Source organism: Panthera uncia, chromosome E1 (genome assembly GCF_023721935.1).
Source record: "Panthera uncia isolate 11264 chromosome E1, Puncia_PCG_1.0, whole genome shotgun sequence".
NCBI classification, from domain to species: Eukaryota; Metazoa; Chordata; class Mammalia; order Carnivora; family Felidae; genus Panthera; species Panthera uncia.
Window position 1 is genome coordinate 24061840 of NC_064814.1, and position 14353 is coordinate 24076192.

The following is a 14353-nucleotide window of genomic DNA, read 5'->3' on the forward strand; positions in this document are numbered from 1 at the left end:
CCCCCCCCCCCCCGAGAAGCAGAGCACAAGCGGCCACCCACGCAGAGAGCCGGTAACTGCTGGGTCGGCAGGGCTGGAAGGAATGGTCAGAACCCTCCATGCGAGGTCTACCAGGGAGCTTAGATTACCGTGAAAAATAAAAAGTACCTGTACTGACTGTTAATTATAACAAAGGCAAGCTGGTCCATCTTTCAGACCAATGATTACAGAGTAGTTTATCCACTCCATGTCTTTGAACAAGTAAGAACAAGACACATGAACCAAGAGGTTGAGTAACAATACATTGTTTGCCTCCGTGATACCAATGCCCAGGTTTTCGAAAGGGAAGAAAGATCATTTTCTACGAACAGCAATTAAAACAAAGCAATACAAAAATACTAAGAGTCTTAGTGAAAATAGGAGATCAGAGCGTTTCCTTTTGTTTTTAATGACAACTTATATTCCTATTCTCAGGCATCACGACTGTAAATACAGGGCAAATGATCAATACAGTCAGACCGACTGTACCTTTGAGCTAACAAACCTCACTCAGCAGGATGTGCACACAGACGCAAGGAAAGAAACACTGAAGTGGATAGATACAGTGAAAGCACTCACTGCGTGCTCTTTTAACAGACTCCTAATCCAAAAGAATGATGGAAAGTCAACTGTCACAGTTTCATCACTGGATGCTCGTGGGAGCCTCTCTAAGCTCTGCTTCACTTGCCCCCTCCAGGTATCGCCTTACACAAAAGCTCAATTACTTTTCTGCGAATCATTTTTAAAAACATAAGAAAAAGGAAAGAAAGCATAGCAGAGGATTTTTAAAAGGGGGAGAGAAGTCACAGAAACTCACATCCCCATACACAAAGATCCCACCCACACTTGTTCATGAACTAACTGCTCCTAGTCGTGTAGGACCTATGTGAGAGTTAACTGGCTTTCCCCCCTTGGGAGAGCTCCTTTGGATTTCTGGTAAGGACCGGATGTAGGTCAAATCCTATTATCAAGGACTGTTTAAAGTACAAATTATTTCGGTGGTACAAAAACTGTGATACGCAGAGCTCTGCTTTAAGTTATAAGGCTAAGGCTTAGGGATCTGTGCTGGGGAGGAGCTTCTCGTCAGGGTGACAACTCAAGGGTCACAATTTTCCAGTGTGTAAGTTAACAGAGGCGTCACTTAAATGCTAGCTGCCCTCCTTTCCCTCTGCAGAGCAGCCTTTCAACTGCACCAAAATGCTCCCTGTGGTATGCAGAATGGAGCTCTCTTGTTGGGAAACCAAAACTTCGGGAGCTCTTTCCCCCTCACGCCTCTCTCTCCCCACCACCCTGCCTCCCACAGGAGTCCTTTTAGAACACGATAAAAAAGGAATAACACTCAGGGGCGCCTGGGTGGCACAGTGTCCACAGTCGGTTAAGCATCCGACTCTTGATTTTGGCTCAGATCATGATCTCACAGTTTGTGAGTGTGAGCCCTGCATCGGGCTCTGTGCTGACAGTGCGGAGTCTGCTTGGGATTCTCTCCCCCTCTCTCTCTGCCCCTCCCCGCTCTCTTTCTCTCTCTCAAAATAAATAAATAAACTTTAAAGAAAAGTAGTAACACTTAAAAATAGTATTTTGCATACACACACACGGCATATTCTGAATGCTTACATAGTTTCTCATGAATAAAATTAAACATGAATTTCATGTGAATGAAAGCAAGATACTTGCCTTAAGGATGATTAATGGCTTAGAAACTTAGAAAATAGTTGGTTTCTCAAATATCAACCAGACAGCTCAAAGATGAATTTTCAAAGGTCTATGACACTCGTAACAAATTTTGTGCTCTGTGTACATATTAGTATGTGCATATACACTCTTCAATGGAGAAAGGGTGCACGGTTTCCTCAAAGGGGCCGTGACTCAAAAAAAAAAAAAAAAAAAAAAAAAAAGTTGAAACCACTACACTCAAATAAAATGACTTTTATTTATTCAAAGAATAATTTTAATCACACAAAGAAACTGGGTTATTTAGACTTTGTTCAAGCAATGGAAACGGCAGACACTCTGACCACACTTCCTACCTCTGTGTCCCAGGACTCATGAAAGACAGGGTTTCTACTACTCCTTTTGGTCTGGGGGGGAAGATGGTGGTCTTCTTCATTGCCATTCCTTCTCCTTTTCCTGAAATCAAGTTATGAGAAAAAAAAAAAAAATCCAACAGTTGATCTTTTGGACACTTAAAATCGTAAATCACAACAAATCTGCCCTCTCACCTGAGAAAACAGAATTCGCATGCTACCCCAATAAGTAAAAAGTTGAAAGTACACTACCGTTGGGCACAAAGAGTAAAAATACAAAATAGCAGCAGCAGGGGTGAGCTTAAATTAGTACAACTGATTTCTAAAAAGAAGCTTGGCAACTTTAAATGCCTACTGGGAATAAATAAAAGTAGGGTGATGCTAATGACTAAGCTTCCAAATTCCACCTAATCAAGGTTATGGTCCTTCGACGTTTCCTGAAATCACAGTTTCAAGTTACCTAATCCTACTCCTCCCATAGGACAACATGGAAGACAGGAGCGGCTGTCGTTGCCCACATACCCCTAAAATCCTAATAAAACTGGGGTGCTACGCAGGAGGATCATTAAAGGTTCATATAGCCTTTGATGTGCAGTTTTCTCTCATCCCTGACTTCCCCCCAATCATCACATGAAACAAAAGCTCAATGCCCTCTAAAGTATTAGATCATTTTTCCCGACATTCATTAGAAAGGCTGCTCTTGGACACATTAACTCCATTATTCTCTCTACAGCATCCCTAGTATTATGACACGTTACTTCACCAGATTGTTACTTTGAGTCTGGAACCCAGGCTGCTCAGAATTCTCAGGTTTAAAGAAAAAAATCACACCTTTACCCCAGTGTTCTCAGATGTGCAACAAAGTTTGTATGTATTCTATGCAAGAATTAAGTGCTTCTAGAAGGACTTCTAAATCCCAGTTTAGAAGGCAGAAGTTAGAGATAAATTAAAGGAGGTATTATTTTAAGTCGAATTGCCTGGAATTGTGCTGTCCAGGACAGGAGCCACTAGCTATCGTTATATTATGATTATACGTTATTATAACATAGAGTTAAATTAAATTTAATTTACTATCCAGTTCCTTAGTCACACTAGCTATATTCTCAGTGTTCAAAGGCCACAGGTAGCTAGTGGTCACTGTACTGGACAGCACAGACAGAGGACATTCCCATCACCGCAGAAAATGCCAATGGACAGTGTTGGCAAGAGGCCATTGATACGAAACAGCACAATGTATTATCATGAAAATTCTTAAAGATTCACATTCCCATAGCTGGAGGAAAAACAGCTTTTGCGCAAGTACTGAACTTGAGCACGTGGCATCTCGTACGGCCATATATTTTCTACGCGGGCAGTGCGGCAAACCATGGCAGGCCCGTCCGTAATCCTAAGGTTTTGAGCTGAAGTCTTGATACTGGAGAAAATTTAAGGTACCACCCCGAGCTCAAGTTCCCGTATTCTGCAAAATTCCTGTACTCTGAATACATCTAACTTTATGAATAAATACAGATCTAGGCGTGGAATGATAAACTGTGAGTGTGTGGTGCTGATAAAGCATTAACCAACCAGCAAAGGGCTGCACCATTTACCTCATTCCCAGACTCAACTGCTTCTAAGACCATCATTCCTGCTCCCTAACTTTCTCTCAGGACATTAGATCTTATCTGCATGTTACTTTGAAGTATTCGCAGGTTAAAAACGAGGTGAAAAGCAGGCTTAAAACTAATTTAAATGGATGTGCTATTACCATAGATTTGAACCAAGAAATTACTATCTTCGTCCTGCTATGACCAGAGAATTTGTTCTGGAAAAGAGCTACAGTTACAGGGCAAGGTCTGATGGAAGGCCAGTTGACACCGCTGGGAAACTCACCAAATGACAGTATGCTGGTCCCCAAACTCTTATTAATGTGCCAGCAGCTGACTGGGCCACTCTAAGCACTTCTGAGTCCGACCCAAACTTTCTCATTTCCTCACTTATAATCCAGACCGTATCTTTCCAGGGACAAGAAAACGAACGTCAAGGAGGTTGCAAAGCAAAAAGAGCGTAGGAACAAAGAGGATGGGCTAGTTTTGCGGATTTCAACTAAACTCTGGGAAAGTCGCATGAAAATATCCCTGCCTCATGATCAGCTGCTTTCTCAAGGTACCAGAACGGAACGATCTCGTGCCGGGGGCCCTCTCCTCTGGATGATACTCGATTAAGAATGAGCCCTGCTGTTTTTCATTCTCCTTTTTCTAGGCTCCATGCAGATTCCGTCCTTGGAACAGTCTTCTTTCAACAAAATCGTTAATAATTGCCAAGATTATAGCTTCATGTTCAGCCCTAGCCACACAGTCAGATTATAGCTTTCTACATTAATGCCACAGACCAGGTTATAATTTTAGCAGCTACCATATAATTGATTATATTCTCCCCAGGCATCTAGCTACAGATTGTTGGTTAGCATCTGTTACTTCTAAGGACGGCCGACTGTACCACTGTCCATCATCTCATTTCTTTCCAATCTTCCTGCCATCTCCTAGAGACTGAGCAGAGAAGAAATCTCAAGAGGGGCGCCTGGGTGGCTCAGTCGGTTAAGTGCCTGAGGCTTGATTTCGGCTCAGGTCATGATCTCACAGTTGGGGAGTCTGAGTTCTGCATCACTTCAGGCTCTGCTCTGCTAGTCCAGAGCCTGCTTGAGATTCTCTAGCTTTCCCCCTCTCTCAAAATAAACAAACAAACTTTAAAAAGAAGCAGCAGCAGGAGGAGGAGGAGGAATCTTGAGTATGGAAACTAGTGTTTTTCAAACTTTTTTTTTTTTTTTTTTAAGTAACAGAACCCTTTCTTTCTGTTGGCAAAAATACCTCAATATATACGAGACAAAGGACCTGTTTTGGTTAAAGTGGGGGTTTTCTTGACCTACACCCACCCTCAATGGCTATCCCAGTGTATTTTATAACAGTCTGAAAAACCACCATCTCAGACCAACGCTTCATCCAGAAACTGGACTTGGGAGATATTATGATAGCGGGAGCTGGCGGAATTGGTACATGAAACATGGGGTGACAAGGAGGTAAGAAACCCCTGTCCAAATCAAATGGTTTCCTTTATGGCAACGAAGCCAGCAGTATAAACAGGCTGAGATTATTTGTGTACTAGGTAAAAGAAATCGGCTACCAGTATAAGCACATTTAAATCTGCATACGACAATGGATAAAGGGAATCTTTCTGCAGGAAATGCTGAGGCTTTTCCAGATATGAGACATCACAGGAGCCTATGTTTCTAATTCCAACAGCAAGTTGGTCATCGGGCCCCTAGTTTCAAATTTAGACCATTCTTGTTCTCTATACAAGCAGGCTTTGTGCCCCACTCACTGTGTACCCAAATCAATAACCCAGTGCAGAAGTATGGGCGACCCTAGATTCTCACTATTAGACCAAACAACCTCAAGATGCTTTCCAGAATCTTAATCCCTGAACTGACCATCCCCCAGAGCAGGATCCTCGTGGAAAGACTGCCCAGTACGATCAGAGCCAATGAAAACACAGAACGAGAAAACATCCAGCATAACCTACCGAGGCAATCCTATTGGCCTCAGCCGAGCTTCACTGAAAGTACTGTGAAGTAATGAAAAGAGCAGCGAACCTGAAAAGACTGGGGTAAACCTGCTGAGCTCCCTGAAGGTTTCCTTATCAGAAAAATGAAAGTGTAGGACTTGGTGATCTCTAGGTTTTCCACAAAGGGGTTTTTCTGATCTGAAGGAAAACTGCTCCGCTTCATCTGGGGTTCCCAATCCCAACTTTCTCCTCCCCAACTGTCTTACAGGTCGTAAGAAGGAGGAAAGAAAGACAAAGAAATTGCAGTTTGATCGGGACTCTATTCTGTACACGTCAAGCAAGCATAGCACCCCTAGGTCAAAACCCAGGTCCTGAGGTCAAGGTTCAGTGGAAAGTAGAGCATCGCCATATAATCCTACCTCCCGCCTTCGGAGTCAAACGGCTCCGCGTCCAAACAGTTTAGAATCCTGCCTGTTTATGCTATAAGCCACTTTGGTCATCTGCCCTCCTATGTTCACAACCGTCCGGGGCACAAATTCTAGTATCTATCCCAACCCTTCCCCACTGCAGAGCTAAACCCCATCCTTTCTGACCTTGGGGAGACGGCAGCTCCCAGCCTCGGTCCCTCAAAGACGTCCTAGGGGCTCCCTCTCAAAGATCAGACATTCCTCCCATCCCCCCACCCTCCTAAATTTAGGACAGGGAAGCTTCAGGGCCACTGTCTCTCTTCCGGGACCGTTCAGACTGCATTCCAAGTAGGGAAATACAAGAGGGAAAAAGACGGGGTTGGGGGGACACATGGACCCTGGCGAGTCACTCCTCCAGCACCTCAGAGACCAGGTACCCGACCACTCGCGCATCCTTCTCTCCCCTCCCCGGGGCCGTAGGGCGCCCAGATGGAGACCCACAGGGCCCACGCTTGCTCGGACCCCCGCTTCGCGTGCTCCCTCGGCCCCAGCCCCCAGCGAGGGGCTGGGAAGGAAGGAGGTCCCTGCGGTCTCACCTGGGGCGGAGGCGCTCGCTCATGGCAGCCGGTGGAGGGGAGCGACGCGGCGCCGCTCCGCGAGCTGAGGGAACAGAGGGTGTTGTGTTCGGGCGGCCGCCACGCCCACCCCCTCGGGCCTTGGCTCTCGCCGCGGCGCGGGTGGACGCTGCCGGCGGTGAGTACCCCTCGGTGGGACCCGTACCACCGCTACTTCCGGCGTCTGCTCCGCGCCCCCCCATGTCGCAGCCGCCGTGGTACCGCCCTCTCGAGACTGCGCAGTGGCGCGACGGCGGCCGCGCCGACCGGTAACCCCGCCCACGGGAAGAGGCGGGCTCCGAGTGGGGAGGAGCGCCTAGGAGCTTCTGGGAGAGAGGACCTCATGAGAAGGCGGCCCGAGCTTTCGCCTGTTCGCAGCCGAAAAGTGACGGCATATAAGTCAAGCCAGGTTTAAATTAATTTAAATTATTTCATAATAATACGATACAGGTACTTAAGTTAAGCACCTATGAGCTAACAGTTTTGTAGAAACATAGCTGAGAAGCATCAGGCAGTGGCGCAGACGGCCTGCGGCGGGTCCCCGACAGGGAGTTGGGAAGCTGCTGGAGGGCTGCGCTGGGGGGCTTGTCGCGGGGGCTTCCGGGACTTTCACACCTGGTTAGGTAAGGACGCTGCTCTGGGCTAATTGCGGCGGGTCGGGCTTTGTCCTAGTGCCCACGCCCTGTGTCTGGGGGTCAGGGGAGGGGGCTTCCCGAGGAGAGAGGGGAGTCGATCGGGTGGCGGGCCAGCCGTGGGCGGGCTTCCGGGGCCTCAGGATGAACCTCCTCCGCGTCCCTGCGGCTCCGGCTGAGGCTGCAGTGGAGGCCGGCCCGAAGCCGCTAGCTTCCCCACGGCCCCCGCCCACTCCGCGGGAAGCGGCGGCTCGGCTTCCGGAAAGAGTGCGGGAGCTGGGAGGAGGGCGGGCCAGGTACCGCGGCTCAGGGGTGGAGTGGGGTGGCGGGGGGGCGGTTGTCACAAGTCCGACCGGCCCTGCGCCCGACCAGCGTGCGCGACTTTAACTGTCTGGTTTCCGGAACACGGAGAGAGACCTGCGCTGCGAGTTGGCTGTACTCGGTTCAGTGCCGCACCACATTCATTCACTGAGTGTGCTGTGGGGTTACTTTTCCGATTGTGTCTTGCGCTGGCTGATAATTAAAATCGAGTTTCTTTCGCCAGACCCAGGAGCTGCGATCGTGAGGCATGGAGATCCAAAAGAAACAACCACAAAATTAGCATCCTTCTGGGGAACCGCCTGTAAGAAAGTATTTAGGCACCCACGGTAAGACGTTACCACGAGAGGGTGCAGGATCTTCCCAGTAGGACTGAGTGTGGCGGAGTACTGTAGGGGCAGACACGTCTAAGAGGTCCCAAGCCTCTTCTGAAGTTATTAGCCTAAGGCCCGTGGACTGGCTCCAATTGTGGCTATTTTTATAAGTCATCGGCTCAAAAGTTTGATTATATTGTCAGAGGGGTACCTCCAAAGTCAGAATGATTACTGTAATCAGAAACAGTTTTGTTTTGCCTGAGTTTACATAGGATCCTAAATGGCCAGGATTATGTCTGTTTATCTTGTAAATGGTTTCAGTGTCACTCTTTGACTTAAGTAGTAGTTAGAAGGTATTCAGTCACAGTGATTTATGATAGCGTTTGCATGTTGACGTTTAGAGAAAAAATTCATTCAACAAATACCATATGCCCAGCACGGTGCTCAAAGAGGTACAAGTGATACATGGTATTACTTTTTTTTCATGTTCTTACCTGGTATGAATATCACAAAGGTTTCAAACTAAATGAATTTGCTGGCAGTCCATACGCTACAAACCGTGAATGAAAAACTGGGGACCATGTTTCCTCCACCTATATATTAGTGCATCGCACACACTTTTTTTTGAGAGAGTGCGTGCACATGAGTGTGAGCAGGAGAGGGACAGAGAGAGTGAGAGAGAGAATCTTAAGCAGGCTCCACGCTCACCATGAAGCCCAGCATGGGGCTCAGTCCCACAAACGTGGGATCGTGACCTGAGCTGAAATCAAGAGTAGGATGCTCAACCGACTGAGCGAACCAGGCACGCCCACATACTTTTATATATGTGTGTATGGGTGTACATGTGTTTTATTAATACGGGAAGTGTTAGTACAGCTTCATTTCTCATGCTGAAAGCCTGGAAGTTCTAATATTTTCTTCTTGCACCTCTGTGGATCTTCCATATACCACTTGGAAAACATGACTGGTCAACAGCCTTCAGATCTTGGCCTGAATTCACCATTCTTTCCTTAAGTGGTATATTTAAGGGCTTCAAACAATTTTTTTATACTCATGTAATACCCAGTTGACTTGCTGTAACTTTAAATAGCAAACATTTTAATCTGACTGCTAGTTTGGACAACTTTTTCTTCCAGTAACCGTTATTTATTAGGTTTAAGTCTTTTAGCTTTTCTCAGCTACTAGTTAGGGATGTAAAACCTCTTTGATTGTCTTTTACTGGTGATTGGTTGCTAGAAGACTTTAAGAAATGTATAATGCCAAGCATAAATGGAGCCAGGAGTATTTATCTTAAAACCAACTATGTCTTCTGTTTCCTATTTCTGTAAGAAAATGAAAACATTTTTTTTTAAACGTTTATTTATTTTTGAGACAGAGAGAGACAGAGCATGAACGGGGGAGGGTCAGAGAGAGGGAGACACAGAATCTGAAACAGGCTCCAGGCTCTGAGCTGTCAGCACAGAGCCCGACGCAGGGCTCGAACTCACGGACCACGAGATCATGACCTGAGCCGAAGTCGGCCGCTTAACCGACTGAGCCACCCAGGCTCCCCGAAAACATTTTTTTTTTAACAATTTCCTTTGACCTGGGTTCTTCCAAATGAAAGGTACACATGTAAATGAAATATTAGTATTTACTTTACAAACTATGTGCCCCTCATAATCTCCCGTTTATCTTTTTCAGGAATAAGAGAGTGATACTCTGCCAGGATGGAAGTGTGTCCTTACTGTAAGAAGCCATTTAAACGATTAAAATCCCACTTGCCACACTGTAAGATGATAAGGCCGACTGTACCCACTGATCACAAAGCTTGTCAGTCCAAGCTGGCTACACGCCCACATGCTACAAGCAGGAAAAGACCAATCACAGATTTAAATAACACTACAGAGAGAGAGTTAGAGACCAGGAGTGAAAAAAGAAATACCAAGTTGGTAAAGGACAAACCAGAACGGACAGTGAAGTCTTTTCCACTACCGGCCGTTGGTTTAGAAAGAGCAAGTAACACAAAGGCAGATGAATACCTCAAGAATCGAGTTCAGTGCTCCCTCAAAATGCTAAAAGATACTGAACCAAAGGTTGCTTTCCAGGGAGAAACCAAGGCTCAGTTTTATGCATCACAAAATACCACTCCTAACAAAGAACTTCCCAAAGATTTGCCTCCATCAGGGGAGAGTAGAAGTAAGCTTTCAGAAACCAAAGCATCTTTACCTCTTGGCCCAGTAGAACCTTCTTCATCAAATCAAGATAGAAAACCTTCAGCCTTACCCAGTGATGTACAGACCACTTCTCCTGATTTAAGATTGGACAAAATTGATCCCCCAAGACAGAAGCTTCTAGTAAAGTTAGTAGGTACAGCTAATGGTGATTATCGTAGTTCTCCCATGAATCTCCATCATGGGATTGAAAGAGTAAGAACGTCCTTGTCAAGCAATGAGACAGAGTCGAAGGCCAGGGACCACCTCTCAGAAGTCTCTAGTGATGTTAGAGACCCTGAGATTCAAGAAAAGAGAATGGAATCACAATTTTTAAATTTTAAAGTTAGCCCATTAGGTGAAATCCACGTCAGGGAGAACCAAGGAGAAGGACTTGACCTTGGAGTGGAGGCACGTGGGAGCACAGGAAGTGCAGAGAAAAGTGTATCTGTGACAGACACGCAGGAACGGGCAAAGAACTTCAGTGGTGGTGATTCGGCCACAGAGAAGAAATGTCGAGACGAAGGTCCCGATTTAAATTCGTTCACTCCAAGGGAGACGACTTGCGGTGAGCTACTTTCTGTATCACAGTCGTATAATCAAAATCTGGCCTCTCTGGCTGTCCGATTTTTTCAAGAAGAGAAAGCAGCTGCCTGCAGTCCTCACCGAGTCCCTGATGTGAAGGTGTTCACAGAGCGTAGTGAGCGAGCTCCTCTGCCGCACGGACCCGGCTGTGGGCCCCAGGCGTCACAACCTGGGTGCCAGCAGCCTTCACATTCAGTCCTGCTCCACGCCTCTGACAGCCCCTTCAGTCAGGTGGGCGTTGCTGGCAGGAAGGGCCTCTCAAGCTCCCTGGGCCTGGAGTGGTTTCCAGAGCTCTATCCTGGTTATCTTGGACTGGGGGTGTTGCCAGGGAAGCCCCAGTATTGGAATGCAGTGGCCCAGAAGCCTCAGCTCATCAGTCCCCAGGGGGAGAGACTCTCACAAGGTAAGCGTGCTCGTTTTCAAGGACCCTCCAGCCCCTCCGAACAGCTCTGTGCCTTTTGCCTTAATCAGGTTCAGAACACTCCTGCTTTCTCTCAGCTGACTTGTACCCAGGCGTTCCAGTATGCCAGACTCAATCGTGGTTCTGAAAACACTCATTCTTGCTCCAGAGTGCTTTACCACTCTCCCTTCCCCTGCACCCAGAGTTGACGGTTGGACTAGGCCAGGCTGGCTGGTGGCATTGATGACTCGAGTTTCCCCACTGGGCGGGGGCATGGCCAGTGGATATGGGGCAGGAATTCAAACTGTCTTGAGAGACTGGGTGAGAGGTTAGGGAAGGAGAGAGGACTGTGAGGGGGTCTCCTCAGAAGCTGTCCAGAGGCTCCTTGCCCGTGCCCGGAATGGGTTAAGTGGCCCCACAGAGCCAGGAAATTCTGGCATTTCAGGGATCCTCAGTTCTTCCTGCAGAACCTTACTTTTAGTTATCGAACTGCCTCTCTAATTACAATATGTAACGTTTCTTCATTTTCCTCATTGGAGAGCTTTAGATTTTTTTCTTTCAAGGTTTTCTAGAAGCATAGTTCATTTTTTTATTTTAATTTTTTTAAGTTGATTTGTTTTTGAGAGAGAGAGAGTGAGAGGGGGAGGGGCAGAGAGAGAATCCCAAGCAGGCTCCGCACCACCCATTCGAAGCCTGATGTGAGGCTCGAACTCAAAAACCATATCATGACCCGAGCCGAAACCAAGAGTCAGATGGTCAACTGACTGAGCCACCCAGGCGCCCATGGCAGCACAGTTAGTTTAACGTAGCAAACATCTCGGGGGTGTGTGTGTGTGTGTGTGTGTGTGTGTGTGTGTGTGTGTATGTGTGTGTGTATGTAGTATTCATTGGTGCTTTTAGGTTGGACAGGAGACCTGTAGCAAGTCAGAATACCTTTGCACCTGAAAATCCTGTAACCTCTTCCTAGACACGTGTTTTCCCTCTCTGGTATATTTTGTAAATTATTACGTATTCACCAAACCCCAGGTTGTCCGGTGTGAAAAAGCATTTTCTTTTGTATGGTCATTATTCCTTTCTAAAGGTTTCAAAGCGGAAGTATATCAAGTGAAGCGTAGTGCTAGCTAAAGCTACAATTTTCTTCCACCCGCTGTACAAACACTCCTAACATCAGGCGCTCTCTACAAAGTTGTAGTCTTGTCTCGAGGCCAAAGCTGTGCTCGCAAGCCCCTTTTCCATGTTAATACAGAAATGATATTAACGTCTGAGTTTGTTGATCTCAGAGTGCCTCTTCCATCCATTTTCTTACTATGGCCCCGCCACTCTGAGAGGTGGGCAGTGATCTGTATCTCTGCTTTGCAGGTGATAAAACAGACACAGAGAGAACATGTGACTTGTCCAAGGTCAGGTTGCTGTAAACGGTAGAGCTGCCAGGAGAACACAGTCTCTTCAGACCAAGTTTCACCCTTTCCACCAAACCGTGTTGCAGAAAGTGCACCAGAACCAGAAACATGGGGGTCGGTCAGCTGTCTCTACTTCCTTGTGGTTGGCATCACGTAGGCATGCACACAGCCCGTAGCAAATCTCTCTGGCAAGTAGGACTTCTCTAGTTCCCGTGCTGTCTCTTACAGTGCTGAGGAGAGTCTCTGGTGCGCCCACTTCTCATTTTAGAGGGAAAGGGGAGGAGACTGACATTGGTCAGATGGTGACTGGATCAGCCTCTGCTAGGTACATGACTACCTCATTCAACCCTCATGACAACTCAGGTGACTGTCAGTGACGTCCCCGTCCCACCGTCTTTTATGGGCGAAGAACCTGAGCCCCGGACATCTTTTATTTATTTATCTATTACGTTGAGAAAGAGGGAGAGGGAGAGAGAGAAACTCAAGCAGGCTCCACGCTGAGCATGGCTGATGCAGGGCTCCAGCTCACGACCATGAGATCATGGCCTGAGCCACCCGGGCGCCCCATGACCCCCAGACATCTCAAGTGACTTGCCCATGTTCATCCAGTGAGTGGTGGTCGGAATTCAAGTCTGGATCCATCTGACTTATCTACCCTGGTCTTCGTACTGTGCACTGGGCTTACTATTCGGGGCAGTTAGTGGTCGGTGTCAGTTTTGATGTAAGTTATCCGTTGACATGCTCATTTTAGTGGGTCCCAAGAATATAGTGATAAGAATAAGGTAAGGGCTACATACAGTGACTAATCGGACCACCTGGCTTGCTTGTGAGATTGAATATGGGGGAAAAAATACAAGGTTTTTGTCAACAAGAGTTTCTCCAGAAGAGTGGTGAGGAGCTGTTTTGTTCCCTCGTATTGGTCCCGGTCTACAGTACTGTCACTAGCTTGGGCAGACTGGTGGCTCTGAGGACGCGGCTGAGTCGGGTTTCTGTAAGTCAGGAACGAGAAGTAGGCTTACTTATGGAGCTCGGCAGCATTAGATGCCGAGCCGTCTTGTGAGGTTTAGTGAGAAGGATTTTCACGGAGTTACTACCCCAAAAAAGTAGTTTTCCCAGCATTAGAGAAAATAGACTTTAGAAGTTCAAGATTCAAATCTCGGGAGACTGAGCAAGGACAAGTGGCTGACAGTCCTCAGCAAAGAAACTGGAATTGGTTTCCTTTGTTCAAAGGAAAGCCTTGTGAGCACTTCGCTGGGGTGCTTGGCTGAGCCCTGGCCAGATGTCTGTGCCTTGGCTTCTGGGACTGAGAGTTGAAGAGCTCTAGGCCCAAATCAGGACAACCTGATGATCCCATATAGGATTAAAGATTCTTAGACCTCATCCCTAAAGACTGATTCTGAAGTCAGATCTAAGAATCAGATTTCCAAACGTTTCCAAAGTTAAGAGTACTGCAGGTGTTGGGAAGGCCACTGGCAGCGGGGAGGGGGGCACTCAGACCCTGTAGGGGGTGTTGGCAAACAGATGGTGGGGGAGGGAGGAGGAGGTTTGAATAAAACAGTTCCTAGAAATTGGCCGGTGGGGATAGCAGAAAGTAAAATAGGGAAACCTGATAGGGTCATGGGTTTTCGGAGATCCAGAAACAACTTCGTAAGCCTCTTCTCTCATCTTTAAACAGTGTTTCCGCCAATAGGGTGTCCGAGTGACCTGTTTGAGATGGGACACACGTGACGAAGGGGCTCAGAATAGTTAGGATCAGAGCAGAGCAGGAATATGACACGTCAGGATTAGATCTTCTAATAGCCAGAGGCGGCCATGTGAGGGACATGTGACAACAGCCAGAGACTGGAGGGGGCGGGGGGGGGGGGGGGGGGGGGGGGCGGGCGTCGAGGGAGGGTGTGACCCAGGGCGG

General features: G+C 47.2%; 2 protein-coding genes across 10 annotated transcripts in view; one reads left to right on the plus strand and one right to left on the minus strand.

Annotated features, from left to right (window-relative positions):
* FAM104A (family with sequence similarity 104 member A) overlaps positions 1-6895 on the minus strand; it is a 17566-nt gene extending 10671 nt beyond the window's left edge. For 2 of the 4 annotated variants that reach the window (XM_049637705.1, XM_049637704.1), the window contains exons 1-2: positions 6586-6895; positions 2046-2145 (exon numbers count right to left, since the gene is read on the minus strand). In XM_049637705.1, coding sequence (XP_049493662.1) covers positions 2046-2145; positions 6586-6806 — 321 coding nt within the window. In that variant the 5' untranslated portion in view covers positions 6807-6895. Of the gene's footprint in view, positions 1-2045; positions 2146-2502; positions 2786-6410; positions 6561-6585 lie in introns of those variants that run through there. The other 2 variants (XM_049637706.1, XM_049637707.1) reach the window with 2 other exon arrangements.
* A 20-nt stretch (positions 6896-6915) lies between these two features.
* CE1H17orf80 (chromosome E1 C17orf80 homolog) overlaps positions 6916-14353 on the plus strand; it is an 11001-nt gene continuing 3563 nt past the window's right edge. The window contains exons 1-3 of one of the 6 annotated variants that reach the window (XR_007459323.1): positions 6916-7012; positions 7780-7882; positions 9551-11047. Coding sequence is in view for 2 of the 6 variants with exons in the window: in XM_049637698.1 (XP_049493655.1) it covers positions 9577-11047 (1471 nt within the window). In the remaining 4 variants the exon portion in view is untranslated. Of the gene's footprint in view, positions 7013-7077; positions 7227-7345; positions 7532-7779; positions 7883-9550; positions 11048-14353 lie in introns of those variants that run through there. The other 5 variants (XR_007459325.1, XR_007459322.1, XM_049637698.1 and 2 more) reach the window with 5 other exon arrangements.